This window comes from Phoxinus phoxinus, assembly GCF_949152265.1.
Source record: "Phoxinus phoxinus genome assembly, chromosome: 3".
Classification (NCBI taxonomy): domain Eukaryota; kingdom Metazoa; phylum Chordata; class Actinopteri; order Cypriniformes; family Leuciscidae; genus Phoxinus; species Phoxinus phoxinus.
Window position 1 is genome coordinate 8,357,745 of NC_136878.1, and position 26,998 is coordinate 8,384,742.

The following is a 26,998-nucleotide window of genomic DNA, read 5'->3' on the forward strand; positions in this document are numbered from 1 at the left end:
GAGACTCACCGGTCTGAACTGGGTGTATGAGGAATGTTGCGCTACATACAGCAATGCGCATGCGCAGCGCATTCACAGGGTACTATATAGCATACTGAGGCCTACAGCTCCTCTGTTCTCATGATCCTGTTTCAGCTCTGAGCTAGTGGGCTTTGAAGCTTCATATGAGGGCACCTTCTGGTGGTAAGTTTTTTTTAAATATATACCTGTCTTGCAGATTTGGTTGCGCATTCTTATGCAGCAGAACCAATATAGAATCGCCATACGATTTCAGTTCCGAACTAGTGCGTGTTTGCACAACATATTAACGTTACTTTACAGAGCGTAACGTTCTTACAAGGACCACTACTGGTCAGTGTGGTCAGCTGATACAATAATCGTTCGTATCTTTTAGTGCGTCTTTTTCTCGCCCTGTCGTCTTGATTCTACATTTTCACTGCACGAAACCTGATTGGTAAATTGTTTAACGTGTTTTATTACCGAGGGGGGCAAGTAAGATCATGCATGTGAGTTCAATGTGAAATTCCCAAAGGAGAAAAAAACCATCCTGTTGGAGCATGTCGTTAACTCCAAGGCAGAAGCTGGTATGCGTGGAATTGCAGAGCACCAAGACTGCCTTTGGACGCAGATAACCAAAGGGCCTACAATATGCGTTTCTCATAACCTGAGTCAGTCCACAAGCGTGTCTTTGGAAGAACTGGTGAATTTACTGATGGCATGCAAACATATATTTTTATTAGTTATCTTGAGAAGAAGCTTGCTTTTAAAGTATAGCCCATTTAAAATGCCAGATGTGCTGAAAATAATGTGTTTGGAAAAAATATCACATGGTACATGAATATATGTTTGTCTGTAAATAGTCTTTACTCAAAGATTCATGATTAAGGATGAAAGCGTCTTTTAAAAAAAACTCAATGTAAAAACCTCAGTTTATTAGTTTTGCTATTACATTTTATATGAAATGTTTTTTTAGCAGGAAAAAAACTACATTGAATTCTGCTTAAATAAAATGATTACTGAAATGCACAGCCTTGTGCCATTGGCTTTGGCATCATAAAGGCTGGTTTGTTTGTAGGCTGTTCCTCGCTGCATGTGAAGGGTCAGATGTCACAAAGAGGTTTGCGTATCATGTGTTGTAGAGCAGGAACCATTTTCAGTCTCCTCATGTAGGGATTCAAACCCCTAGATATTGTGTTTTGCACCGCCATGTTATCTTTTCCCTAAAGTGCCGTGTGATTATCATGATAAATGCATCTTGCAGGCGAGACCCTATCAATATTGCCTCTGCTTTTTTCACTGTTCATGGAGTAGTGCAATATTGCTTATAGGGTCTTGACTTTGAGGGTAATCTGCAATTTCAGGAACATTCAAGGATGTCATTTTTATTAAAATGGGCAATGATTTTATGCTAACGCTCAACAAGATCTCAATCTCTGTCAATCTTTTAGTGGAGAAAGAATGGGGTTTTGCTGCTCTTAACCATTTCACTTGAAATACAATAAATAACACTAATGTGAAAACAAAATGGCCCTCAAACATTTTGTTGTGACTGTGAAAGTCAGCTTGCTTTATACAGTGCAAACACTAGAGTGAATCATGCACTGTTAACAATGACTGCATTTAAACATACCTAATATGAATTATATCATTACGTCTGAGAACATGCTGTCCTTTGCATTGTCGAAACAACAGTAATAGACTTAGGCTACTTTATTTCATCCAGACTGTTCTTTAGCAGCTTTTTTTGTTGCCAGATCAATGTCTTTAGAAATAAATATTTAGTTTGTATTCTCGATGTTTTTGATAATGCATATTTTACCTCAACATGCATGCGCTGATCATGCTGTTACCTCCCCAACCCAATGAAAATAAACTACTCAACATAACAGATTTATTCCAATAAATTTCATTGGCTTCTCCATTGGCCATATTTATTTAATATAACGGTTATGTCAACACAACTGTTTTGCTTGCAGATTGTGATTTCTGAAATACCCATGTAAGTGAAAAATTACTATATCGACATCTGAACATATCAACTGAATATCCTTTATTATAATACGTTAAATACAAAGACGGTGCATTTCAACCAGTTCAACGTTAAATCAATGCAAAGCAAGTTAAATGCAACATTTCATTATGCGAATGGTTTGAATGAAAGTCTAGCTCTCTATGCGGTTTCAAATGGTTATAATTTAGTTCATGTCATCATGATCCCATAATCAATAGGTTAACCTTGAGTGAGTCTGTGTATGCAGTATTATGTGGAAGCTCTGGTCGTCATGAAAGGGATGGGGAAGAATTTCTTGTGTTGGTCAGAGACTGACAGGTGCATTCTCAAAGGCTGTTGAACGTGTGTTTCATTGTTTAGACCTGAAATAGCTTGCAAGCATTTGGCTATTTAGCAAACGAAAACCCTCCACGTAAATGTGTGTGAAATGATGTAGAAGAACCTGATTTATGAGCTGTTTGCGTGAGCATGTTGTTTCCTTCAGCTTGCTGTCTGTTGCCTGACACTCTTTCCCTGTTGCACTACTGTGGAAGCTGCAGCTAGCAGTGCAATAATGAAAGGGCATCAGTCCACTGGACCAGACCACCACACACACACACACACACACACACACACACACACACACACACACACACACACACACACACACACACACACACACACACACACACACACACACACACACAATATGACATGCTTCTCCTGCATGGTGTAATGAGCTGAGACACTAATCTGTCCATATACCTCATGTTTGTTTCTTTATGATTTGCTTTGCTCATAACCAGTCTTCAATAAAAGAAAACAATGCATTAAATAAGTAAATTGTGTGTTTTTTTTATATGTAAATTCTGTTAACTGTATATTGTATATTGGCTGCGTTTGAAATTAAATGTCATTTTATTATTTTTAATGTGTATAGCCGCAATTCATACAATATTTTATTGTATTTTTAGAGATGCCAGACTATCCATTTTTACTTGCATTGAACAGTATTTTACCTGGTAGAGTATTGTAAGATGAGTTTTATAGATATGTGACCCTGGACCACAAAACCAGTCACAAGGGTAATTTTTTTACGAAACGATACAACTATTTGGAAATCTGGAATCTGACGGTGCAAAAAAATCTAAACATTGAGAAAATCGCCTTTAAAGTTGTCCATTTATCTTCGCGTTTTTGCTGCATTCACTCACAATAAATAAATAAATATATATATATATATATATATATATATATATATATATGTTAGGAAATGTACAAAATATCTTCATGGAACATGATCTTTACTTAATATCCTAATGATTTTTGGCATAAAAGAAAAATCGATAATTTGGACCCATACAATGCCTGTGCGACTTGTGACTGGTTTTGTGGTCCAGGGTCACATATACATACAGTATATGATAAATATGTTACATGTGTATATGTGTGTGTTATAGTTTCTTGACCATATTTAAGATTGCAGTTAATTAATTCCCAGTTTTATTCTGATCTGTTTTCTGTGACGGGTAGGTTATTTAAGGGGGTAGAATATACAGTTCTTTGTACAGTATAAAAATCATGTCTACGAAGAGTCCCCACAAAGATGGCAAATACCTAACGTGTGTGTGTGTGTGTTTGTTTATATGATTTGTGAGAACATCAATTTGGATGATGACATGGGTATTACACTGGTATTACTATATGTAAATGTGGTTCATGACATTTCCTGAGTCTTAAAAAACATACTAAACAATGTTTTAGGGTATAGGTTTAGGGGTCAGGTGTGATGGGATATACGATTTGTACAGTATAAAAACCATTACGCCTATGGAACGTCCTCATAGATGTGTGTGTGTGTGAGATTTGCATTAATTCACTGCTAATATGACAAATTATACTATCATTTGTCCTTTCTGTATTCCTAAAATTGCCATGCAGATAATTCTGCATTCAAGGTGAAGGCAAATGTCAGATCCAGTCTCTCTGCCATGCACAGAAGTGGTTTAGTGTAATATTGCGACCTCAGACACTTCAATTTCCTGGTCACTCGCACGGTCAGCCCTCGATCACCTCTACGCTGTAACCTAAATGCTTGTCTTCTCTTGACCCTGTGAGCAGTGAGTTTTCATGGCTACCCCATCCATGTTAATACTCCATCCAGCTATTAATTTAATTATGAGTGCAATAGAGAGCTTGAGAAATTATGCATTTGAGCTATTTAAATCATCCGGTTTTATTGGCCCCTTTTGGTGCAGTATGGCACTGCATCAAGATTGTGTCTCAGATATGATGGGTAATACAGGTTCTCTTTTGATATGTTGAGTAGTATCAATATGTTGACAAACAGCTGCAATTTTTTGTAGAATGGACAATGAAGTCACATTCAGTGCCAAGTACAGATAGACATGTCATGCATAATAGGAAGACAATAAAAACAATGATCTTCAATACAGGTTCAGCTCAGTTTAGCTGATAATACCATTAAAGCTAAGATTATGGAGGGTGACTGACCCAAACCCCGTGTTATATTATGTCGCCATCTTCTGGGAAGACAAAATACAAAGTAGGGTTTAACTTCAACCTGCAATGGAAGCCCATTTCAGCCACATGAGGGGGAAAAATGCTTTAGTAAATCATAATCATGAGATTAAAAAAAAGAAATGATGACTCTTGCGATGGAACTCAAAGGAAAATGTAAGTTATGAAACTTAAAATTTGCATTATAGGCTACTGAAATTAAAATAATAGACCTATCTACATTGAAGATGCTTGACCTCTTACATTTATTTGTATTAATAAATCCGTAACAAACATTCAATTAGATGATGCTTAAGATATAATTAGTTCAAATGTAGGATAAATAAGCAATATGCATATAAAGTTAATGGATGTCGTAGATCTGAGATCAGTGGTCACACCTCACGTGGACAGCAGTGACGAGAAATGGTAAGTGAAATGACACAATCTACTTGGCAAATCATAATTTAAATATTAAAATTTACAAACGCTAAAATCTTCAGGAAAGAATCAATCAGGCAAGAGGTATAATGGTTGAAATGCCCTATACAATTGTAAATATAAGATCATTTAGATCAGGGATGTTCAACTTCGGTCCTGGAGGGCCACTGTCCTACAGAGTTTAGCTTCAACCCTGACAAAAGCTCTTTTCTAGTAATCCTGAAAACATTGATTAGCTTGTTCAGGTGTGTTTAATTAGGGTTGGAGCTAAACTCTGCAGGACAGTGGCCCTCCAGGACTGAAGTTGAACATCCCTGATTTAGATAGATAAATTTGGCTATTGTGCATTTTGCTGATAACGTAGATAGCCATACACATTAAATGTTGTGTTTGTGTTTTTTAATATTTCTTTTTTTTTTGTCTGTAGATATTGCCGTGGAGAGCAATATCTGCACAGTAGGCTATAAGGCTAAATCTTTGAAATGTTTTAGAAAACACAACCTATTTACAGTAGCATGTCCGATACTAAATATACTACTACAGTAAAACCATGATAAATGAATATTAAATCTTCTTCAAGCAGCGTAAGAAGCTTTTAGAATCTTACATTTTTAATGAAAACTTTTTGGCGCAAACTATGGTGACTTTTTTTTGTGGGCATTGAAACCAACCCTGAAAAAGTCTTGAAACTAATTTCTATAAACAATAATAATATATCCAGCATCAGACTGGCTAGTTAGTGATGTGTTTGAATGTTTTATTAAAAAATTGCAAGCATTAACTATCGTTAAGCACATTTTTCTTTCAAAACATTATAATTTTTAATTTGGTAATTGGTGTTTTTGGCGCTTATAGTATTCCAATATGTATCGGTTAGTCAGCCAGTTTTCCCCACTTTCCGTCCCTCGTCTCATAAGGATATTCCCTTCTCAATCTACAAGCAGTGCGTGTCAGAACTGTAGCTCAATGCTGCCCCTATCTGGATGCTGTGTGTCATCTTTCATATAGAAGAATAACGAAATGAGCAGAAATATGACACTCTTGCCATCACCTTGAAAGGTAATTGCAATTGTCATTTCAGAGTAATCCTTAATACAGTCTAGATAGTGTGCAGTATTTATAATACTGTATGATTGACCGGATTCAGAAATTATTCACATGCATCACAATGATGCATCTGCTTGTTTACAATTTTTAAATTATATGGATATTTAAAACATGGGTAACACTTTACAAAAAGGTTTTGTTTGTTAACATTAATGTATTAACTAACCTGAACTAACAATGAGCAATGCATTTGTTGCAGTATTTATTAATATTTGTTATTGTTAGTTATTAATACAAATCCAGTTATTCATTGTTTGATCAGGTTAGTTCACAGTGCATTAACTAATGTTAACAAATACAACTTTTGATTGATTTTAATAACATGTTAGTAAATGTTGAAATTAATATTAACTAAAATGAATAAATGCTGAAGAAGTATTGTTCATTCTTAGTTCATGTTAACTAAGGTAGTTAACTAATGAACCTTATTGTAAAGTGTTACCAAAACATGACATTAGTTGCTTTAACTGAAAAAAAATAATAACGTTTTCAAAAAATTTATTTACGCTTTCATCAAATTATGTACATAACGGGTCATATACAGTATGAGGGGGAAAACAACTACTGGGAGTTACAGTAATATCGAAAACTTAAACCAAAACAGAAACAGTCATTTCATATCTTTCATGTGCACAAAACTACTAGTATTTCATAGTACAAGTTATTAATGTAATTTGTTCTATTAGTAATATGTCATCCTAAATATAAATAATACAAAATACACAATTTTTTTTGGCCCAAAATCCTGGTTTGTAAAGTCATTTTATTCCCTTATATACAAAAAGACAAATTCCAATCATAAGAAATCTAGTAAAACAAACCTTTTCGGCTTTTCTTTTGTCTATGATGTGCATTTTGTGGGTGAGTTTTATCTCAAAAATTGTGACACACAATTGAGTTTGACCAATAAACGTAAAACTGTGAAGAAACTGACAGTTTAAATAGAGAAGGTTTCACAGCATGTGTGAGTGCAGTACAGTGCATCATCAGAGCTCATCATGGTTGAAAGGATCACTGCTGGGCTGAATAAAAACCCCCTCCATCACCTTCCAGTAGTTATGATTATTGGGTGAAGGCATTCCATGGACCTCACGCTGGCCTCTGATTGGATGACCAAACTGCTCTCCTGTAATACTGAGGAAAACCTCAGTGCCGACGTGTTTAAATCGCACCGCGTCTTCACGTTCCCAGTATGTTGTGCTGCACTGAACGCTCCATACGTCTAAATCATCTCCTTCTCCATTCTCGCCAAACGCACTCACTTCCTGCAAACACAAACCCGCTTGTAATAACCCAGGTTACGCTTTACTACAGTTCTAATAAAATCAAGCCACCTGGACATGTAGGTGAAGTTAGGAGAGTGTTGTGCGGGTGTACCTGGTGGTTAGACAGCGGGGAGCTGAAGTGATGCGAGTGTAGGTTGCGTCCAGTCTTCATGTGTGTAATTCGGATGGCCTCTCCGCACCGTACGGGCACCCCGCGCTGACAAACGCTGTCTGGTTTCCCGCGGATACGCCAGTAGCTGTTGGCATCCTCGGCCGAATCCACGCCGGTCACCGACTGCTGGCCACTACCTGCAGGGTATCGTGTAAACAATGTTTGGTACATTTGAGCATATATGTATACATCCCATATGCATTTACACTGTATTTACATAGTACTCTGAGAATATAACAGTAGCTTTTTATAATACATAAAATAAAAAAAACATGATATTGAAAAATAGTTATCAAATATAACAAAATATCATTAAGTAACTTCTCCAGCTTTTTCCATGCATTTACATTCCACGTTATTATTGTTATAATTATACTGTTAGAAGTTATATAAACATTATCATATCAAGAATCAATAATACAACATTTTCCTGCTATTTGGATCCACTGAATAAAATATCAATTTATTTTTATTTAATCTTTACTTAATCAGGATAAAAAAAATACTCTTTAAAATCTCTTTTGCAAGTGGGTCCTGGATTATTATTACTACTATTTATATTATTATTATATAATCATCAAAATAATAATAATTACTAATAATTTATATAATTTTTCTTTATTATTCAGGGTGAACATTCACTATTGGCCAATTTATGTAGAGACACATAAATAATTGTACAAACAGTTTTACCTAAAGAACGGCTAAAATATCTGGATCCACTGAGTGAAATATCACTCATTATTATAACATATACACACACACTTATTATTATTATTAAAAATATTATAATAAAAGTTATGCATGTATGTATATATATTTATTTTTTTATTAATAGTACAATTCTAAAGCATTTAAAGCCACTCGAAGGAATACTATGTCAAAAATGGTATTACCATGTTACCTTTGCTTTAGAAGTGCACCTGTCGCCATGATTACATGCATCCTTCAGGTAAACATATTATATCATAACCAACAAAAATAAAACCATTGAATAAGAGACAGAATAACAGTCTATAAATGCTTTCAGAATGGCAGATGCAGTACTTTGCTGATCACTGATGAGAAATATTACTAATCATCATTAGCTTCCTGGCTAATGCATGCATGCACCAGCTGGTATTACACTAAGCACAATAATAATATAAGTGAATAAAAGGCTCAAAGTGAATATTAAATGGTCGGCTACAACAAAACAAAACAAAAGTTTATGCTCTGAGTGGTTATTATACCTGATCCGTATTTGACATCATGAGAGTGAAGTCTGACGCTGTGCCGTGTGTTCATCAGTTTGATCAGGGATCCACACGTCACGTAGCTGGAGTCCAAATCACTGGCCCCGCATTGGGCACACATGAAACATACTAAAATTAAACCCAGAAAGACGGACAGCACTCTCAATGGTCCCATTGTTACAGCTAGTGTCTATGAACATCACATAAAAATGGAAAAGGAGAGCCCCATTCAAACGCTGACACGCTTTCTAACCAATCGCATCATGACAAGTCCGAAAACAAGGAAGTGATCCGCGCGCACACTCGGAAATCAGTGATTGGTCGAGGATGATGTGACGTGACCTTACATTATAAAGTAGGCCATTAGTTCACATTTAAATAATATGTAATACCTCTTGTTCTCATGGCATTGATTTAAAAAAAAAACAGTTAGTTCACATTTAAATAGTTAGAAATATCACGAAACTAAAAGGCTATTTGAATATATATATCCATGGGTATTTAAACATATTTGTTATAAGTTTTTATTGAAAGTTATAACGGAATCATATCAAGAATCACTTATACAAACTTATACAATCACAAAAACAAATATTATTAAAAACAAAAAATATTATTTATTTATAACTTTTAATTCAATGTGTTTGCAGTTTCTTTGTAATCAACTGTGAAATTTACTAGCAATTTTGAATTGAAAATTGTTTCTATTTTTTTCTTTGTTCAGTGTGTGACAACTGATATCAATGTGACAACCTGCACAGTTCAACTATTTGGTTAAATGTACCCCATAGACTAGTTTAACTAATTTATGCAATTAGACGTTAGCCTCAAAACATTACTAAGATTAAGAGATACTAAGATATAGCGCTTGTGACAACTAGCCCTGGTCTCCACTACAGCTTATTAAAGAATCAATTCCACAAAGTGGTGTGTTCCACTACTATATTTTGTCCCTATAAAAATAAATAATTGTCAACTGAAATTAAGCACATGTTTATTTTACAAGGATTAATCAGGCAGTTTATTTGTTTGCCCATTGGATGCTGTGAGTCATGTGGGGGTGTCCCCCTCGGATGGGGGTGTTTGGGTTGAAAGAGTGCCCCCCCCCCCCCCCCCCCTCAAACACACACACACACACACACACACCATCACCACCACCAGCGACGGCCCAGGTTATTCTAAAACATAATTTAAGTGATTGCATGTTATTGTTATGCTGTTATGTCAGGTGGCTGGAGAACAAAAGATCATAAACATGATACTCTCTCTCCTATTCTCTCTATCTTTGTAATGTTTTTCCATAATTCAAAACTAGGTTAAGCGTCTTGGGAAAACATTCATGAGCCTCCATAGACACGTAGGCAAAGTCACACCTGCTGCCTTAAGTCTGTGTACAAGGAAATCCTTCAGTTTCACATTCATAACATTGAGAGAAGCAGAATCCTGGCTCTGGTGAGTATGCCATGATGTTTGAGATGATCATTTAATAACTAATATCTAAATAAATAAATTAAAAACTTCCAGAATTGTTTGCAATAACTTTATCTCTTTGTTATTTCTCAAAATACCACATCCTTTTATTCAGTCTCTATTCTTCCTAATACACGGTGGATGCATTTGAATATTAAGGAGTAGTGTAAAATATATTTAAATAAGATATACTTTGTGGATGTGAAATTTTAAAATTCAGCTTCAAAGGTATAGACATCTCTCGATCTCTCGCAGTATAAAAATTACTCTTAGAAAAAAGTTGTTAAAATTCTTGACTTTAACACATATAGGCTAAAAACTTAATCAAAAACTTAATCAAATATGCTTTATATATCTATATTCTACACCCAACAGGATTTGGAAACTACATGGGCCTATTTGTACATGTGGCGTTGTTTGATAGACATCCTGTAGAGGGCGCTGCAACTCCGGAAAAGGAAATTGCATTAATGTCTTCAGTCGGTCAGTCGCTCCGCGCTGTGTTGGATGGATACAGTGTAAAAAGGGACTAATGGCAAAAACCTCGCAATAAAATGGGTAAGCGATTATGACCGCTAGCTAGGCGTATATATATTACAAAACAGAATTCGTCCCATTTAAATTATAAGACATCTGTTTGTCCCGGCTACTAATAGATTAAACCGAGTAGCCTAACGCGATGTCATTGGGCTGTGTAGATCTGTAGAGGCGATTATATACCTGAATGTGGTCATATAGGCAGTGGCAGCTGTTCGTGTTAACACAGATGAAGTGAATAAGGAGGCAGACTTCTAGTTCTGTCCTATTCGCCGGTGATTTCCCGGTGGTGATACTGATAAGCAGCTTTCCCGCAACCGTGACTCGCGTTTAAAACTGACCGTTTCGATTCGCCTTTAAACATATGATGTTCTGACGTGTGTGATTTTGTTTCCTGTTGTGTGCATGACTTGTACTTCCATCTCATGATGATGATTCAACCAAGACGTTTCTGTCTGTGTTCGGTCTGAATTTTATTTTTTTAGAGATCGATAATCGGTTTTTATAGATACATTCCCCCCATTTTACATTTAATCCTCGCCGTTTGACGAGTCTCTAAAGATTAACACAAAACAACAGGTAGAGTAATTTATTTAATTACCTAATTTCTAATTTTAATAAATAAAATGTGTGATCTTAGATCAGACTTTAATAAATATCAACAATTAGTAGCATAAATACAATTTATTACGTTAATTAATAACATTTAAATAAAAATATTGTCTAATTATACATTAGTTATTATTGTCCAAAAAGTAAAAATGAAACCAATTAGAATTCTGTTTAGCATAAAAATAATCATTAAAATAAATCAGCAAATTAGTATGAATATCTTTACCATTAGACATAGCCTAAAACAAATATGAAAATAAATTTGTGGCCTTTTAGATCAGGCAAAACAATCATATAAATCCACAAGTAGCATTAATTATTTTTATTTATAAAATAATTAAATGATGTTGTCTAAAGAATCCATTAGTTATTATCATTAAGTAAAAAAATAAAATAATAATAATAATAATTTCAATAAAAGCAATATTGATTGATCTTCTTTAGTGTTCTTCTTCTTCAACAGCAAGGCGAGGAGAAGATGCCTCAACCCAAGGTGAAGCTGGTGGTGACGGGAGATGATTTTGGCTACTGCGAGAGAAGAAATCAAGGAATTGTGGATTGCTTCAGAGCTGGTGCGATCTCCAATGTCTCTCTTCTGGTGAATGCAGTCTCAGCGAAGCACGCGGCAGAGCTGGCCAAAAGGTACAGCAGCTGATTTCTAAACTACGTTTGTTTTAAGCAGATAAGTATGAAAATATGATATCCTAGTCTGAGTATTATGACACTCTCCCTTAAGACATGTGAGCCTGTTAAACCTGTTGCCAAAGATAAGATCAGGCCTACTTGTAAAAAAAAAAAAAAAAAAAAAAAAAAAAAAAACACAGACAGGGTAGATGTAAAGAGGTTAGAATTTACTCTTCATGTCTTTGCACCATTTATAAAAAAATATATAATAAAAATAACAAAAACACACAACAAAATTACTAAACCTATCATTAAAATGTATAAAAACATTATTCAAAATATTTTTAAAATCAATAATAGTCTCTAAAATAAGACTGCTTCTCACACACAGGTATCACATCCCCATCGGACTCCATGCAAATCTCTCAGAGGGTCTTCCAGTGTCTCAGGAACTGAAGGCCTCAACAATCCTCAACAAGGATGGGTTCTTCCATGGGAAGATGGGATTCAGGGAAGTTTTGCAGAGTGGTCAGCTCAAGATGTCAGAGGTACACAGGAACACGCACCCATGAAGTAACATGCACCCATAAAGTCCAACCGGAAAGCACATGGAAGTGAATTTAAACCATAAAGCTGGGCGTCTATGTGACACTGTTTACATCACAGTGAATAGGATTGCATTCATGTTATATAGCAGAAGAGGCGGCCTTTGTTGGAGGCCTGCCCCTCACTGAAAAAAACATTGCTATTGCAATTACTTTATTATCTCTGTTATAATGTTATCTCATATTTCACACTTAATATTCTATTTATAAACAAATTTCTATAACCAGAATCTTGACCGAAAACAAAAACAATCAGGCATTGAGAGCAATAAAAATGAGAGAAGAGGGATTAGATAATGGTTGTAATAGGAATTAGTACTAATACAATATGAATACAAATAGACCTTGGCTTTACGATGACGGAGTGCTCCAAAAGCTCCAGATAAGTTTATCCTTGTTCTTTATCCTTATCCAACAATCTCATAATGTCGTGTTGGAATGACAGCAAGTGTGTACAGTCTTTCTTGCAGGATGATGGACCGCAGCTGTGACTTTATCAGCCACAGGTGCGAGATATAGCTTAACCCTCTGGCATTGTCCATTTGTGTTGTTGGCATTCAAAAGGACCGACCACCTGAAATGTAACTTTTTTTATTTTTAGTAAAATCAGTGTAATATACAGTATTTTTGTTCAATAATAATGGAATGTGTCTATTTTGCGCTTGATATTTGAGAGTTTCTCTAAATCGTGAAAATTCTCTGTATTTTCGTTTTTTTTTTTAATATTTCCCCTTTATATTTATATGGCGGTCAAAAATATATATATATATTTTTTTACAACCATTTAGCTTTTTCAAATCAAGTCCACGATTGTTTTTTGTGGTCACATAGCGGCTGCCGCAATGTCACAGAGTCTCGTACAATTCCGATGAAGTAGCGATTTTTAATATTTAAAATAAAAATAAAAAATCTGTCTATAATGACCGAACAACACCAGAGGGTTAAATATAGTGAAATGAAACTATGGGAAAACTGATATGATTCTTTTAAATATGAAACTAAAACCGTCAGAGACGCACAATTGGATTTGTTTGGAACTATTTTTATTACCGAAATAGACCAAAAACAGACAATATTCAGTTTTTTTTTTTATTATTGTCTAAAATGTAAGTTACCTAATATTGATTACTTGTTTATTGAACTGTTGGATTATTATCACATTTGCAATCGTGCTGATATCCGGGAAAACAGCACTCTTGCTCGTGTGGTATTGTTGAACTATGTCCATTAAAAGGCCTATTAAAAACAAAACAAGAATTCCTAAATGGACATTTATTTCCGCATATTGCATTTTGGAGGCTTTTTTTATTTATTTTGGTGCCATTTTTGCCCCAAGCCCAATAATGTCTGACCCTGGTGTGTGTGCGCGGCATGATGGCAGAGGTCGGGGCTGTTTTTTGAGGTCAAGCGAAGACCTTCTATTGAGAGGCTCGTTTCAAGTGAAATATAGCAAAGGCTGCTACTGTATGGATGTGTCAAAGGTTGCTCAAAGTAGAGCATTAAAGAACTTCATTATCTTCTTGATCATAAGAGGTGTTGACATTACGCACTAGTTTAAAGCAGCAGGTATGCAAAATATCTACCACTATGCAAATCTTAATTGGTGGTACATTAAAAAGAAAGAATAATAAATACTAATACAGGAAACATTTACATTTAAAAGGTTATTTAATCTTTATTTAATATTTTATCATTTATTTCTTTTTTTAAAGTTTACTAATGTTAGCCAAGAGAGTTTGCGCCCAAAACACATGTATTATACTGTTACATCATTGGCCATTTCCACCTTCTCTCTGACCCTTGTTTTATTAAAGCGTGATTAATAAATCTTATTTTCAATAGATGATGTTGGGCTGTGGAGGAAGTTTTTCCAGTATGTTTTTTTCGTTACAAATTAACCTTCTGGTAGCACTTTATTTTACAGTCCTGTTTCGCATAAACATACTATGTACTTTTTGTAGTAATGACACTAGTTAGGTCCTAACACTGAACCTACTACTCCTAAACCTTAAATAAACCCACTACTCAATACTTGTGTGGGTAAGTACTCTGTTAGTACATTGAAAGTGCACGTACTCTAAAATTAAGTGCCACCAACCTTTCATGCAAATACGGTATGAAACCATTTTAAAGTTTCAGACTTCAGAGCCAAGCACAGCATTACCATTTAAAACACATTTGTCTGATTGTTTCATCCTGTGTTGTTTTGTCTGTTTATTAGGTGGAGGTGGAGATCAGAGCCCAGGTAAATCGCTTTTGTGAACTGGTTGGCCACATTCCCTACCATATGGACGGCCATCAGCATGTGCACGTGCTGCCAGGTAACAGTTTGAACAACCCTTTTCACCTTACATTTACATTTAATCATTTACCAGACACTTTTATCCAAAGCGACTTACAAATGAGGATAGCAATAGAAGCAATCCACCTAGTTCTGAATGCGTATTTAGCCGTTTCTTGAAAGTGGTTAAAGACTCAGGTTGAGTTAGGCAGGTCATTCCTTTAGCATCCCTGGAACCTAGAAAAATGTTCTTTAAATTAATGAAATGTTCTTCACACTAAGAAAAAACATGATTCTTTCAAGGAACTGTTCACTGAAAAGTTCTTTGGGGAACCAAAAATGGTTTCTTTAATGGCATCGCTGCAAAAATAAACCTTTTTGGAACCTTTATTTTTATGCGTGTAGCGCTCAAAAGTTTGGAGTTGGTAGCGGTTTTTAATGTCACTTATGCTCACCAAGACTGCATTTATTTGATCACAATTACTAAACTGAATTTTTAGCATCATTACTTCAGTCTTCAGTGTCAAATGATCCTTCAGAAATCATTCTAATATGCTGATTTGCTGCTTAAGAAACATTTCTTATTAATATTAATGTTAAAAATATATGGTTTTGTAAACCGTAATACTTTTTTTTCAGGATTCATAAAAAGTAGAAACCTTTTGTAACGTTTTAAATGCTTTTACTGTCACTTTTAATCCGTTTAATGTTCCCTTGCTGAATACAAGTATTACATTTCCTTGTTACGTTGTCGTCTTTTCATATTTCACTTTTGCCCGATTGTTTTCAGAGGTGCGAGAGGTGTTCGCCCAAGTTCTCTCTGATTTTGGGATCACCTACACACGGGTCCCCATAGAACCTGATCTTAAATTCTGCAGCTTCCTCCCATCACACCTGCGAGACTTCAACACTCAGGTTGAAAAGGATGCCCTTGAATCTATCGAGGTCTTTCATCGCCATGGAATTAGGTTTGTGAGGCAACATTTTAAAGGATCAGCATCTGCTTTCCAGGATTTCACAGATGTTTTGTCTTCAATATCCTCGTGTAGTTATCAGTTCACCACCTTCAAAACACATGAACATTGAATAGTCTATAAATAGTCAATCTTGGGTAACACTTTATTTTAAGTGTCCTTGTTACATATATTACATGTACTTACCATAGTAATAACAGTAAATTATGCATAATTACATGCAACTAACACTCAACCAAACCCTATAGTAAGTACATGTAGTTAATTAATATTACACAGTACTTAAATATATAATTACACTGTAACAATGACACCTTAAAATAAAGTTTAACCCAAGTTTGTCCACAATATGCATGAAATCTAATCAACTAAATACTGTTTTTGTATGACTCCTCAGGTGGCCTGATGTATACCTGGGCCTAAGCACCATGGGTAAGAACATGTCTGTGCCCAACCTGAAACGTGCTTTGGGCTTCGCGCTGGAAGCTTCACTGGATGACGCTGTGACTTCCCCATTAATACTGACGCAGTCCGACGACACCGCGACCGACTCCTATCGGCCAGTTACAGCAGAGCTTATGGTGCATCCAGGATATCCAAGTCAACCTCACCAGGGTGGATGTGGAGAAGGACCAGATGACTTCTCACAGTCTGCAGACCGACTGCACGAGTTGAATACTTTGAGTGACCCTTTGGTGCTTCACTACTACAGGCAGCAGGGGATCCACCTCTGTGCCTTTAAAGACTTTTAAACACTTAAAGCAGAGTATTTGGGGCATTTTAAACCAAATGTATGTCTGCTGTTAGGAAATAAGATCTTGACCCATACCTCAAAAGATAAATTATTTATATTACAGTATGAATGCTTGGTTTGGGAAAAGGCAGAAAATCAGCATTCAGTTTCTTTGTGCTGCTTCCAAAGCACATACTAAACTATTTGAAGCTACTACCTGTTAAAGTACAGCCAAAACAAGAATATTATACCAATTTTTCAACAAAAACCCAAGTTACTATTAGATTGACCTTTTTTAAATTGTATTTTTAAGTTGTTGTTTTTAAAGCAGGCATTCACTTTAAGATGTAGAGCTGCTCCAGGCCAGTTCTTATAATAGGAAGGTGCCATTTTATTTGGATTTGATTAGAAAACGTTTGCCTCATTTGAGCTGAAATTTCTCTCAAATATTGCAGAGAATTGTAAAATCTAATAGCAATCTGTATTTATGACTGTAACATATTATATGAAAGATTTTAACTCAACATAACATGTAACGATTACTTTATATTTAAAAATTCAACGGTATTTTTCGGGTACAATGTTTTTAATGAATGTATTTATGATATTTTTTATTAACTTGAATTAAAAGCACATTACCACTTACTCTGGATTTCTTTGTGAAACAAAGGCTTTGGAACAACTATTATGCTTTCGCATCGAAAGTAAAAACCGTATCGTACAAGCACATCAATTTGGCACTTTATCTTTTATGTATTACTGATTAACACCAGAACGTTAGACCAAGGATAAACGTTTAGACCAGCCAAAGGCACCATAGAAATGTATTTGTGCATGTGCAATATGTGTATGTATTTGTACACTGATCATCCACCCTATTGAAACTCATTCAGAACAATAGCCTTTATTTGGTGAGTTCAACCTTTTGTCACATATTAGGGTTAACATGTTTATAACCTGTGTATATTAAATTCAGGCCATTAATGGCAGTTCAGATGTAAGCTGTAATTGAAGCAACACTTCGGACTTTTAGTAGTAGTCTTCATAAATATATAGTTTACTAATGCTAATATATTCAGGTTAAACAATCGCTGAACTCTTTTAGAATTTGATTTCATCACACAAATCCGTAATGCTCTTTTAAACTGGGGCATTCCAGAAAAATATTTTGATTGGTTGATTTTAATAGGAAATCCCTGACCAATCTGTAGAAGCAGGAAAAAAAAAAAAAGTGAATTTAGCTAATGTTTGAGTATAACAGGTTCCCGCGCTTGGTCTTCCTCTTTTATTTCGGTACACAAAAGGGAGTGTTTTTAAAGTCTGCACGAAAATAATCCTTTAAGAAGAAAATGACACTGAAGAGAGCAAGGGCTTATTTGAGGCATACGGCAAGAGATTTCACCCAGATGCATAAGCAAATATTACTTAAATATCTTGAACGAAAGAAAGCCCAAAGCAGATTTTGCATTATAAAGCGTGGCGTCAAAACCAAAGTTTAGTAAACTCTTGACAGATTGAATAATATACTTTAAAGAGAATGTTCTAGAAAACTCACGGTCAACTACTGTGTTTATTCTGTGTTGGGAGAAAATAAGAATAATATTCTTCAGTAGCGTACATCTCTGTAAATCTAGGTGCCATTTCCCTGTTTAAACCCAAATAATCAAGAATATACAAGAATCTCCTATGAAACACGTTAAAAGAGAGATGTTTAAAATGAGTGATGATCATCACCATGGAAAATTACGTTCACTCACACAAAGAGCATGGTTTTCATCCTTCCTTTTTCATTTGTGAAACAAAAGTATTTCATAGCAATATCAGCCTTTGTTTCTGACTCTACAGTGGTTTTGCCGATTCGAGGCTTGGTAAGGGGCTGAAAGTAGCCTGTTCCTCAGACATACCGTGCAACCCAACAAGTGCAGTGAAAATAAAAAGGTTATATGAGATAATCGCTTGCCCTCGCTGAAATCCTCCAGCTGGCTAACCTCCATTCCTCCGTTTTGTTTTGTTTGGTATTGTGGAAATCAAAGAACACACATGTAAGAAGAGGGAACAACATAATAATAATAATATACATGATAAATTACAATCCATCTGGTTTTAAATGAACTGTCACTTCCAAAAGTAATTTCTGAAAGTTGTGTGTAATAATGCAATGATTCATTTTCTCATTACAAAAGGGTCAAACAGCATTCATAACTGAAACGCCCTGTACAATTTCCAACTTCTTTCTCTTAAGTTATCCTCTAACAAATTTTGATGCTTTCAAACTTCAGAAAGAAAAAAAATAAACAACATAGTAAAAAGTTAGTAAGGGCCTCAAGCTAACACCAGAAACTCGGATGTCCTCACGGTGTCCTGCTTCAAGACGGAGGCTGCGGCTGCGCAGTACTTCTCCAGCTCGACTAGAGTGACACGTGGAAAGGAGAGGAGAAGGAGGGAAAGCGGGAGGGAGGGATAGAGGATGGCAATTGGGAGGAAGGTAGTAGAGCGAGGGGAAGAGGATCAGAGGAGTAGGGGGGGTCTGGGGCTACACACTTGTCTGGTATTGTTAGTCCACTGGCCGCTTTTCGCCGTGTTTCTTTGTAAACTCTTCTGCATTCTTAAAGAATTTTTTACGGTCTTTTGAGTATTCTTCTGCTAGGTCGGCCCTCAGAGGGTGTTCTGGCTGTGGGTCGTTCACCAGGGCAATGAGCGACTGAATTACTGTAAAAGAAGGGGAAAGAATGCTGGTTAGGCAGGAAATAAGAACCCCATTATTCAGAAGAATGTACTATACAAAACTGTACACCCTAATGCTCAAAATAATTAACTGATTTGAGTAGGGTAAACTTAAATTAAACAAATGAGTTTAATCAAGGTAACTTTTATGAGTATTTATAACTTGTTTTGAGTTTTATAAACTTGTTTCTTTTAATTTAGACAAACTTAAATTTAACTGAAACTGGGCTGGGATTTCTATTTCCCAGCATGCTTTGCCATGATAATGATGACACTCGAAAGGGAGAGTAAATGCTAAAATGAAGTGTTTTATACATTTTTAGCAATATTAATGTAAGGGGGGGGGTGTAAGTCTGAACTATCCTGCGACTTACAGTCAGGTGCGACTTATATATCCAAATTAATTAATACTGACTGAGATACACCAAGAGAAAACATTACCGTCCACAGCCGCGAGAAGGCGCTCTAGTTAGCGGAGTTGTTCAGAAGCGACACCGAGGAAGAATTCAATGGATTCAGTGATGTGTGGAATGAGATCGCGGGAGCTTGGTGAACTCGCTTACCGGTAACTTGTTGGACTCGCTGGCTTTTGTTAATTTAGCATATTCAGCCTCCCAGGTATATGTTCTTTATGCTATTGTGTAGGGTTTCCCGCAGAAAAAGTTAGTTAAGGTGTAACGTAACTGTGTAACTTAACTTTGTGTTAGCCTACGTGTCGCCATACACATCAGCATAAATGCTCCTGATAAATTATGTTATTAAAGCATTAACATTCACAATCCACTGTTAATTTAACATAAAAGCAAACAGGCTGCGTGCATGGTTTGCCATGACTGCACGCTCCCTTAATAATTCCTATAAAGCTGACATCAGTTTATCGCGATCTCGTACATCTCTGTTATTATCAATGAAGCTGACTGCATAATGAATCTTTCATAATATCTTTTATAATCAGAGGATTTGCCAGCATGCAGAATTCAGCACTGAACAAAAAGTCCGGTGAGGAGTTTCTATCTTAAATGCTTCTGATTGGCCATTGCGTTCCAGAAATCAACACGTCTGTGATTGGCTACATCGCTCAACGCTGCAAACATGTTACAAATAGAATCTCTGGCCTGTAAATCGTTTCTATTTTGTTTTAGTTGTTCTTGTTGCTTTTCTGCAACAGATGAATAACAATTTATTAGTTTTATAAGTTTTATTAATAGATATTTATATTTTAATCGTTTTATTCTCCCGCAGCCCGCACACACATAGTGAGTGCATTAGGCTAACGCCCGCGCCCATCAAATCTAGTCCCGCGCCGCACGTCTCTAGATCACGGGTCCGGCCCGAGTATAGCGGCGGGAAACATCGGGTTTGGGCATAGAATCTAAGCTCTAAACAGGACAGAGTAACGGGGCGAATATTGCTCAAATATATTTTTTGGACGACGTAGTTAAAGGAGAACTCCGGTCAATTTTAACATTGAGCTCAATTTTTAGGAAATTTGGAGTGCTGTCAATACAGAGAACAACGACAAAAATCGGTGTTGCCTACACCGTGTTATCCTCTTTTTAAAAGTTGCACCCTATTGACTTGAATGGGGCATGTTTTAAACCTGCTTTTAGCCTCTTAACATCCTTAATGTTTCATTACAAGTGCCCAGCCATGTTTAGTGATTCCTTCAGAGTGAACACGAGTGAATCTGACTGCAGTAGATGTGAAAGATATGAATAAAAATGATGTTATATCAGGCAGCGCACATACCTGTATTTACTTCCTGTTTTCGGTCGAAGTCCAAAGTAGTCGATTGTCGAGTTGAAGCGCATAGGTTTAGTTACTTAGATCACGCGCGTGAACTCGACAATCGACTACTTTGGACTTCGACCGAAAACAGGAAGTAAATACAGGTATGTGCGCTGGCTGATATAACATCATTTTTATTCATATCTTTCACATCTACTGCAGTCAGATTCACTCGTGTTCACTCTGAAGGAATCACTCAACATGGCTGGGCACTTGTATGACACATTAAGGATGTTAAGAGGCTAAAAGCAGGTTTAAAACTTGCCCCATTCAAGTCAATAGGGTGCAAATTTTAAAAAGAGGATAACACGGTGTAGGCAACACCGATTTTTGTCGTTGTTCTCTGTATTGACAGCACTCCAAATTTACTAAAAATTGAGCTTAATGTTAAAATTGACCGGAGTTCTCCTTTAAGGCGGCAGGCGTGTGTTGCTTAGGCGGCTGTCTTGGTTCCAAAGTGCTGCGGGAAACCCTGTGTTACGTTAACATGCCGGACACAGCCTGTTGTTCGGTGTGCTATTGTGGAGCTGAATAACTTGCCTTTCCAGATTAAATGTCTGTTCTTGGTATTGGATTTTGTGAAATTTCTAAATAAATGCGACTTATAGTCCAGTGCGACTTACATTTGTTTTTCCCCTCTTCATGAAGCATTTTTTGACTGATGCGACTTATACTCCGGAGCGTCTTATAGTCCGGAAAATACGGTACTCAGCCATTACTATGCTAATGCTATTACAGAATTGTGTTTCCAATTAGCAAGTTAGCATTTACTGAAATAGCTACTTAAAGCTAACCAAGTTGAGGTTACATAATTTAAGTTAAATGTATGAATTAGCTTACTCAAACATTTTAAATTAAGAGCAAATATAATATACGAGTACAAAATAAAAGAAAATAAATTTCTTAACTTAAAAATGTATATAACTTATTACCTCACATTTTTTTGAGTTCTGCCAACTTCTCTGGATTTACAGTGTACTCTAATGTAATCAATACACCCACAATACAAAACTCTTGAGTAAAATACCATAAAACCCCCAAAACAACTTTATAAACTAGGAATTTAGTACTGCATGATCTCAACTTGGTGAGAGTAATCTAGTTTTCTAAAGAAATGCCTGACATTACAAGAATGCAGTAAAACGATCACATACATGTTGAAAGATTGTTTGAACACATCTGTTCCCGAATAAATTTGTGATCTACAAAGCTGCTAGGGGTGCACCGAAATTTCGGTCGCTGGAAATTTCGGCCGAAAATGGCATTATCGGTTTCGGGCCGAAATAAAAAAGCCAGCCGAAAATGAATGTCAAACGCGCCCCTCCTATCCGCGCGCAAGCGCTTGGGTTTCACTCACGGTCGAGCTGTCACTCGTCACCCACCCCACCCCTCCGTGCTCAAGCAGGTTTCACTCATGGTCGAGCTGTTTGCACGCGTCTGCAAAGATTGAGCATGTCAGCGGTATGGAAGTATTTTAAAGTTTCAGATGAGGACATCTCCGCCGCTCCCACCACGTGCATGAGCTGAGAGGGCACCAAAAAATTGCGTCATGAAAAATCAATAATTATATGCCGATATTATTTCAGTATAGAAATACAGACATCCCAAGTTCCGGGAGTCTCCCGCATATTGATAGCGGCTCACTGATGCCCGCGAATTAGTTAAAATCTCCGGAATCTAGAGCGAGCGCGCCCGCGAGACAGAGACTGCGCTCCAAACCGTGTAGCGCGTGCGCGGCAGAGAGGGAGAGAGAGCAAGAGACCGCGCGCGTGCCTCATGAAGAGCATGTAATATAAAATATATATAATATATAAAATATTGTAGGTTTTGTTATGTAACTGTTAGTGGTAATAAAAGTTTGATGAATATTCTATTGGTTTGTGATTTTTCATTTCAGATCCATTAAAAATTAAGCAATATAAATAAATATATATTAAAGTTTTTAAAAGAAGCCATTTTCGGCTTCAGTTTCAGTTTTCGGCCAAGTGCATCCTAAAATTTCGGTATCGGTTTCAGCCCAGAATTTTCATTTCGGTGCATCACTAAAAGCTGCAATTACTAACAACTGCAAGACTAGCAGATTCAATACAATCATATACACTACCGTTCAAAGGTTTGGGGTCTGTAAGATTTTTTTATGTATTTGAAAGAAGTATCCTATTCTCACCAAGGCTCCATTTATTTGTTTGAAAATACAGTAATATTACAATTTAAAATATCAGTTTTCTATTTTAAAATATAATTTAACTCTGGGATGCAAAGCTGAATTTTCAGTCTTCAGTCACATGATCCTTCAGATATCATTCTAATATGCTGATTTGCTGCTCAAGAAACGTTTCTTATTATCATCAACGTTGCTGATTAAAAGTAATTATTCCTCTAAAACAAATCTTATTGACCCAACATTTTTGAACATTAGTGTATATCAAGATTACTTGTATTAATATATACATTCTTATTTTTTACAGTACTAATAAATAATTTCTATAATTTAGTCTGAGAGAACAACATAGCCTTTATCTTCATAAAACAAACCAGGATTAAAATAAAATTAAACTATGTAATGTTTGGTTAGTCAATATGAGTTGAAAAAAGAAATGAAGGGTGTTGCCTACTAAATAAACAGATGTGAATACAAACAACATCACAACGACTTCTATTTGTTAATGATTTCCACATAATAAAATAACAAGACCGAGTGTACATGAGAGCTTTAGCAGTGACTCATGTGGCGGTTTCAGGAATATTGCAGCGCATCTCACCTTGGTCAGTTTTGGTGGCTGGTTTCCAGTTCTCTGCACTAATAACAGGCAGGCAGACCTGTCCCTTCTCGTCAATGTTGGGGTGGTAGATCTTCGTTTTGAACGTGATCTTCGGTGGTTTGAATGGGTACTCTGCAGGGAAGATGATCTCGATCCTGAACGCCCCTTTGTCATATGGAGGATTGTCCTGTGGGAGAATAAGGTAAATGAGGTGAGCTCATTATAGTCTATATTATATATAATTAGAAACAAATGGATGTTGACAACGGGACAGAAGGCTGAATGTGTGTAGTATAAGATCAGATATGGCTGATTGCATTATGAAAAGCATGGATATCATCCAGGTCTAAATGCAGTCTAGCATTTGAAATCTGTTCAACAATGAACAGTGAAATTTAAGCAATGTTTTAGAACAGTGGGGCCCGAGCTTTATACTACAAAGTGGCCAAAATTAATTGATTGAGGGCCGTGGGCCAAAATACACGTTGCTTTTTATCCAACAAAAAAATAATAAAATTTACATAAAAAAAAATAATAATCTAATTCACTTATATTCTCTACATTTCAATGCAAAAATAAGATAGATAAATGAGAAAATAAGATATGCTTAAATGGCATGTGTTCCCCCATATTTCATATATCAAAGGTCATAAAAGGTCAGCCATCTCTGGCCCACAGACCATGGTTTGGGCATCTGTTTTAGCATATATAAAGCATTTTACATGCAAATATGTAAACGATTTTTGTTTCCAAATAATTTCTTGACTTTATGCATAGGCAAATAACATGTAAATACAATTCATGCAAGAATGCTGAAATATGAAAATTTAGTAAACTTACTGGAACAATGAGGCCTTGCCATGTCAATATGTTTGATTCATCAACTTGAATGTTACGGAAGTTTTTCATTCCAGATTTGCGGATTTCTTCAAGCTCCTGATAAAAACAAGGGTTGTAAACAAGGATGTGTTAGATACTATAGTGGGTTATTACAACTTTTACTTGTGGAGCAGAAATATAGAAAACCTGAGATGGATGAGTTTACGATAAAACAACCTTTCTTTACAGCACAATGAATCACCATTAATTAAGTGCAAATAAATGAATTAGTAATTACAGTTGAGTTTACAACATTGGCCAACAGCTTATATTATGGTCAAGACACCAAGTGTAACCTGAGTCAGGTCTTGACCTAATGAGTCGGAGAAATTACCCCATCATCAGCAGCTTACTGTAAATAACTGACCCGAAGTGAGTGTGCATTAATACAACAACAAACCACACCTTAAATGTTTAAAGTACCATGTAGCATTATATCTGAAAACTATTGCTCTAACATATGCTTTCGAAGATGTCCATTCACTTCCACATAGGGCTTCAACTAATTACATTTAAAATCTATTAATCTGTCAATTATTTCTCTGACTAATCGGATTAAAAAAGGCATTTTTCTGTGTGTGAATATATATAGGCCTATATATATGTATATACACACAAAATACACATACTTATTACAAACATAATTCTTCCACATCCTGTCCCATGTTGTTTGAAGTCCATATATAATATAAAGCAGTCTCATGTTTTAGACAACTTGGTTGTCAAGCAGTTTCCCCCACAGCAGCTCAGCTTGTGTCCACTGCTATATTTCAGTTGTGTTTTGTCTATAGAAATGTTGTCTATAGAAATGAAACTTGAGGTGTTTTGCTTCACGACACTCAGAAGTGATCAATAGATTTCAAATTCGTTATTGATTATTTTCATTATCAATTGGTTGTTGCAGCCCTAGTCTCACAAGTCCATACAGTATTAAATAAAACATCAATAATTACATGTTGAAAACAAAGGTACTATAGAAAGAGTGTGTTTTTACTGTCCTGTGAAGATTACCCATTTCCTACCATTACCACTGAGAGCTGATTGACATTTACAAACCATCTTATCAAATAAGGAAGTAAACTCGCTAAGATGATCATTGTGAGGAAGAAAAAAAAGTCTGCTAGCTGTACATAAACACCCTAAAACCTCAAATATACGACAATTCAGATATTTGACCTCGAAAAAAAAATTGGACAAACATCTAGGTGGTTAAAAACTGGTTATTCATGTGTTGGGAATGAAGTGATTTAGACAAGACGGAAGTTCATAAAGCGAAAGCTTGTTGTTAAGTCGGTTACGGTTTCGTTTTAAACGAAGGGCGTTTGCAGCTTACCACCTGAAACACACCAAAACGTCTTATTTAAGCAGTGGTCTAATTATGTGTGCGATTTTAAGCTTTAAACGGAAAAAGAGCGTCGATTTCCGCTTAAATTTGTCAGATGTTGCTGGCTTGGTCCCTTTGAGCCATCTCTAACGTCACTGCGGTGGGTTTAAAACATTAGGATTCGGTTAAAAAGATAAATTCGTTCTTATAACAGCCGCTTAATTTAAAGTTATTGTATTCAGATTTGTTCCAATCAACCAAATCCATTCTAACGGAACTCATCGCATTATAATCCTATACATTATATTGCAGTCATTTACTTGCAGTCAATAAACGAAATGAATTGTTAAGACACTGAATTCTACTCTAACAGCACTTTGACCCATTGTCTCTCCAAACTCGACCCCAAAACCCTGTTCTATAGCCCCGCGGCCTCCACCGGCGCTTTTCCTCCTTCATGTTTGGAAACGCGAAGCGAGCCGAGTCATCGAGTGAGAGAACCGCTCGTACCAACGTCGATCAAGCCCCAACGAGCCAGCGAATCGCATTTTCGGCGAGTTAAACTTCATGTTTAAACCCATATCGCGTCGTCGTACGTGGTTACTCTTTATATGCGATGTAAAAAGTATGAGGTTTAGACGTCTACCTTGTGTAGTCTCCTGCTCGCCGCCATCTTGAATCTTTCAACTACTACCAGAATGCACCGCGCGGCGCAACGATGGAATCATGAGCTCGTGCGCGTTTTTAAAACTTCGGTTGATCTGGAATCAGATTTAATAGTCGCGTACAACCGACATAACGGGCGAGGCAAGAGCGCGAATACTGATCTCAGGTCAGCACCAGTGGGTACTTTCCATTACAAAACGAAACAAAAATGTAATTTATTACACTGTGGGTAGAATTGTTTCGCCCGTGATGAATCAAGCTCTATTATTTTAGTCAGCCGTTATTATTT

General features: G+C 36.2%; 3 protein-coding genes across 4 annotated transcripts; 1 reads left to right on the forward strand and 2 right to left on the reverse strand.

The window, feature by feature from the left end:
• On the forward strand, nucleotides 1-17,405 carry ydjc (YdjC chitooligosaccharide deacetylase homolog). 2 transcript variants are annotated; one of them, XM_079607494.1, is made up of 8 exons: nucleotides 1-183; nucleotides 10,046-10,182; nucleotides 10,576-10,758; nucleotides 11,813-11,991; nucleotides 12,365-12,521; nucleotides 14,800-14,899; nucleotides 15,650-15,827; nucleotides 16,231-17,405. In XM_079607494.1, the coding sequence occupies exons 4-8, from the start codon at nucleotides 11,828-11,830 to the stop codon at nucleotides 16,583-16,585; spliced, it is 954 nt and encodes a 317-aa protein (XP_079463620.1). In that variant the 5' UTR covers nucleotides 1-183; nucleotides 10,046-10,182; nucleotides 10,576-10,758; nucleotides 11,813-11,827; the 3' UTR covers nucleotides 16,586-17,405. The 2 variants fall into 2 exon arrangements, with proteins under 2 accessions (XP_079463620.1, XP_079463621.1); XM_079607495.1 differs by lacking the exons at nucleotides 1-183; nucleotides 10,046-10,182; nucleotides 10,576-10,758 and adding an exon at nucleotides 11,182-11,308 and having other exon boundaries at nucleotides 11,808-11,991; nucleotides 16,231-16,886.
• On the reverse strand, nucleotides 6,802-9,064 carry sdf2l1 (stromal cell-derived factor 2-like 1). The gene is made up of 3 exons (XM_079607671.1): nucleotides 8,728-9,064; nucleotides 7,436-7,632; nucleotides 6,802-7,323 (listed from the first exon to the last, which is right to left on the reverse strand). Exons 1-3 carry the CDS (start codon nucleotides 8,903-8,905, stop codon nucleotides 7,045-7,047), a joined length of 654 nt encoding a protein of 217 aa, XP_079463797.1. The 5' UTR covers nucleotides 8,906-9,064; the 3' UTR covers nucleotides 6,802-7,044.
• Nucleotides 16,883-26,789, reverse strand: ube2l3b (ubiquitin-conjugating enzyme E2L 3b). Its single transcript, XM_079607500.1, has 4 exons — nucleotides 26,690-26,789; nucleotides 24,681-24,776; nucleotides 23,841-24,027; nucleotides 16,883-19,275 (listed from the first exon to the last, which is right to left on the reverse strand). The coding sequence occupies exons 1-4, from the start codon at nucleotides 26,714-26,716 to the stop codon at nucleotides 19,121-19,123; spliced, it is 465 nt and encodes a 154-aa protein (XP_079463626.1). The 5' UTR covers nucleotides 26,717-26,789; the 3' UTR covers nucleotides 16,883-19,120.
• Nucleotides 26,790-26,998: the final 209 nt, after the last annotated feature.

Excerpts from the sequence above, each read along its gene's own strand:
- ydjc (XM_079607494.1), top strand. The coding sequence starts at position 11,828 with ATGCCTCAACCCAAGGTGAAGCTGGTGGTGACGGGAGATGATTTTGGC. Across the intron at positions 12,522-14,799 it reads GTCAGCTCAAGATGTCAGAG|GTGGAGGTGGAGATCAGAGC; the intron begins GTACACAGGAAC and ends TCTGTTTATTAG. Across the intron at positions 14,900-15,649 it reads GCATGTGCACGTGCTGCCAG|AGGTGCGAGAGGTGTTCGCC; the intron begins GTAACAGTTTGA and ends GATTGTTTTCAG.
- sdf2l1 (XM_079607671.1), bottom strand. The coding sequence starts at position 8,905 with ATGGGACCATTGAGAGTGCTGTCCGTCTTTCTGGGTTTAATTTTAGTA. Across the intron at positions 7,633-8,727 it reads TGATGTCAAATACGGATCAG|GTAGTGGCCAGCAGTCGGTG; the intron begins GTATAATAACCA and ends GATACCCTGCAG. Across the intron at positions 7,324-7,435 it reads CCCCGCTGTCTAACCACCAG|GAAGTGAGTGCGTTTGGCGA; the intron begins GTACACCCGCAC and ends TTGTGTTTGCAG.
- ube2l3b (XM_079607500.1), bottom strand. The coding sequence starts at position 26,716 with ATGGCGGCGAGCAGGAGACTACACAAG. Across the intron at positions 24,777-26,689 it reads CGAGCAGGAGACTACACAAG|GAGCTTGAAGAAATCCGCAA; the intron begins GTAGACGTCTAA and ends TGTTTTTATCAG. Across the intron at positions 24,028-24,680 it reads GGCAAGGCCTCATTGTTCCA|GACAATCCTCCATATGACAA; the intron begins GTAAGTTTACTA and ends ATTCTCCCACAG.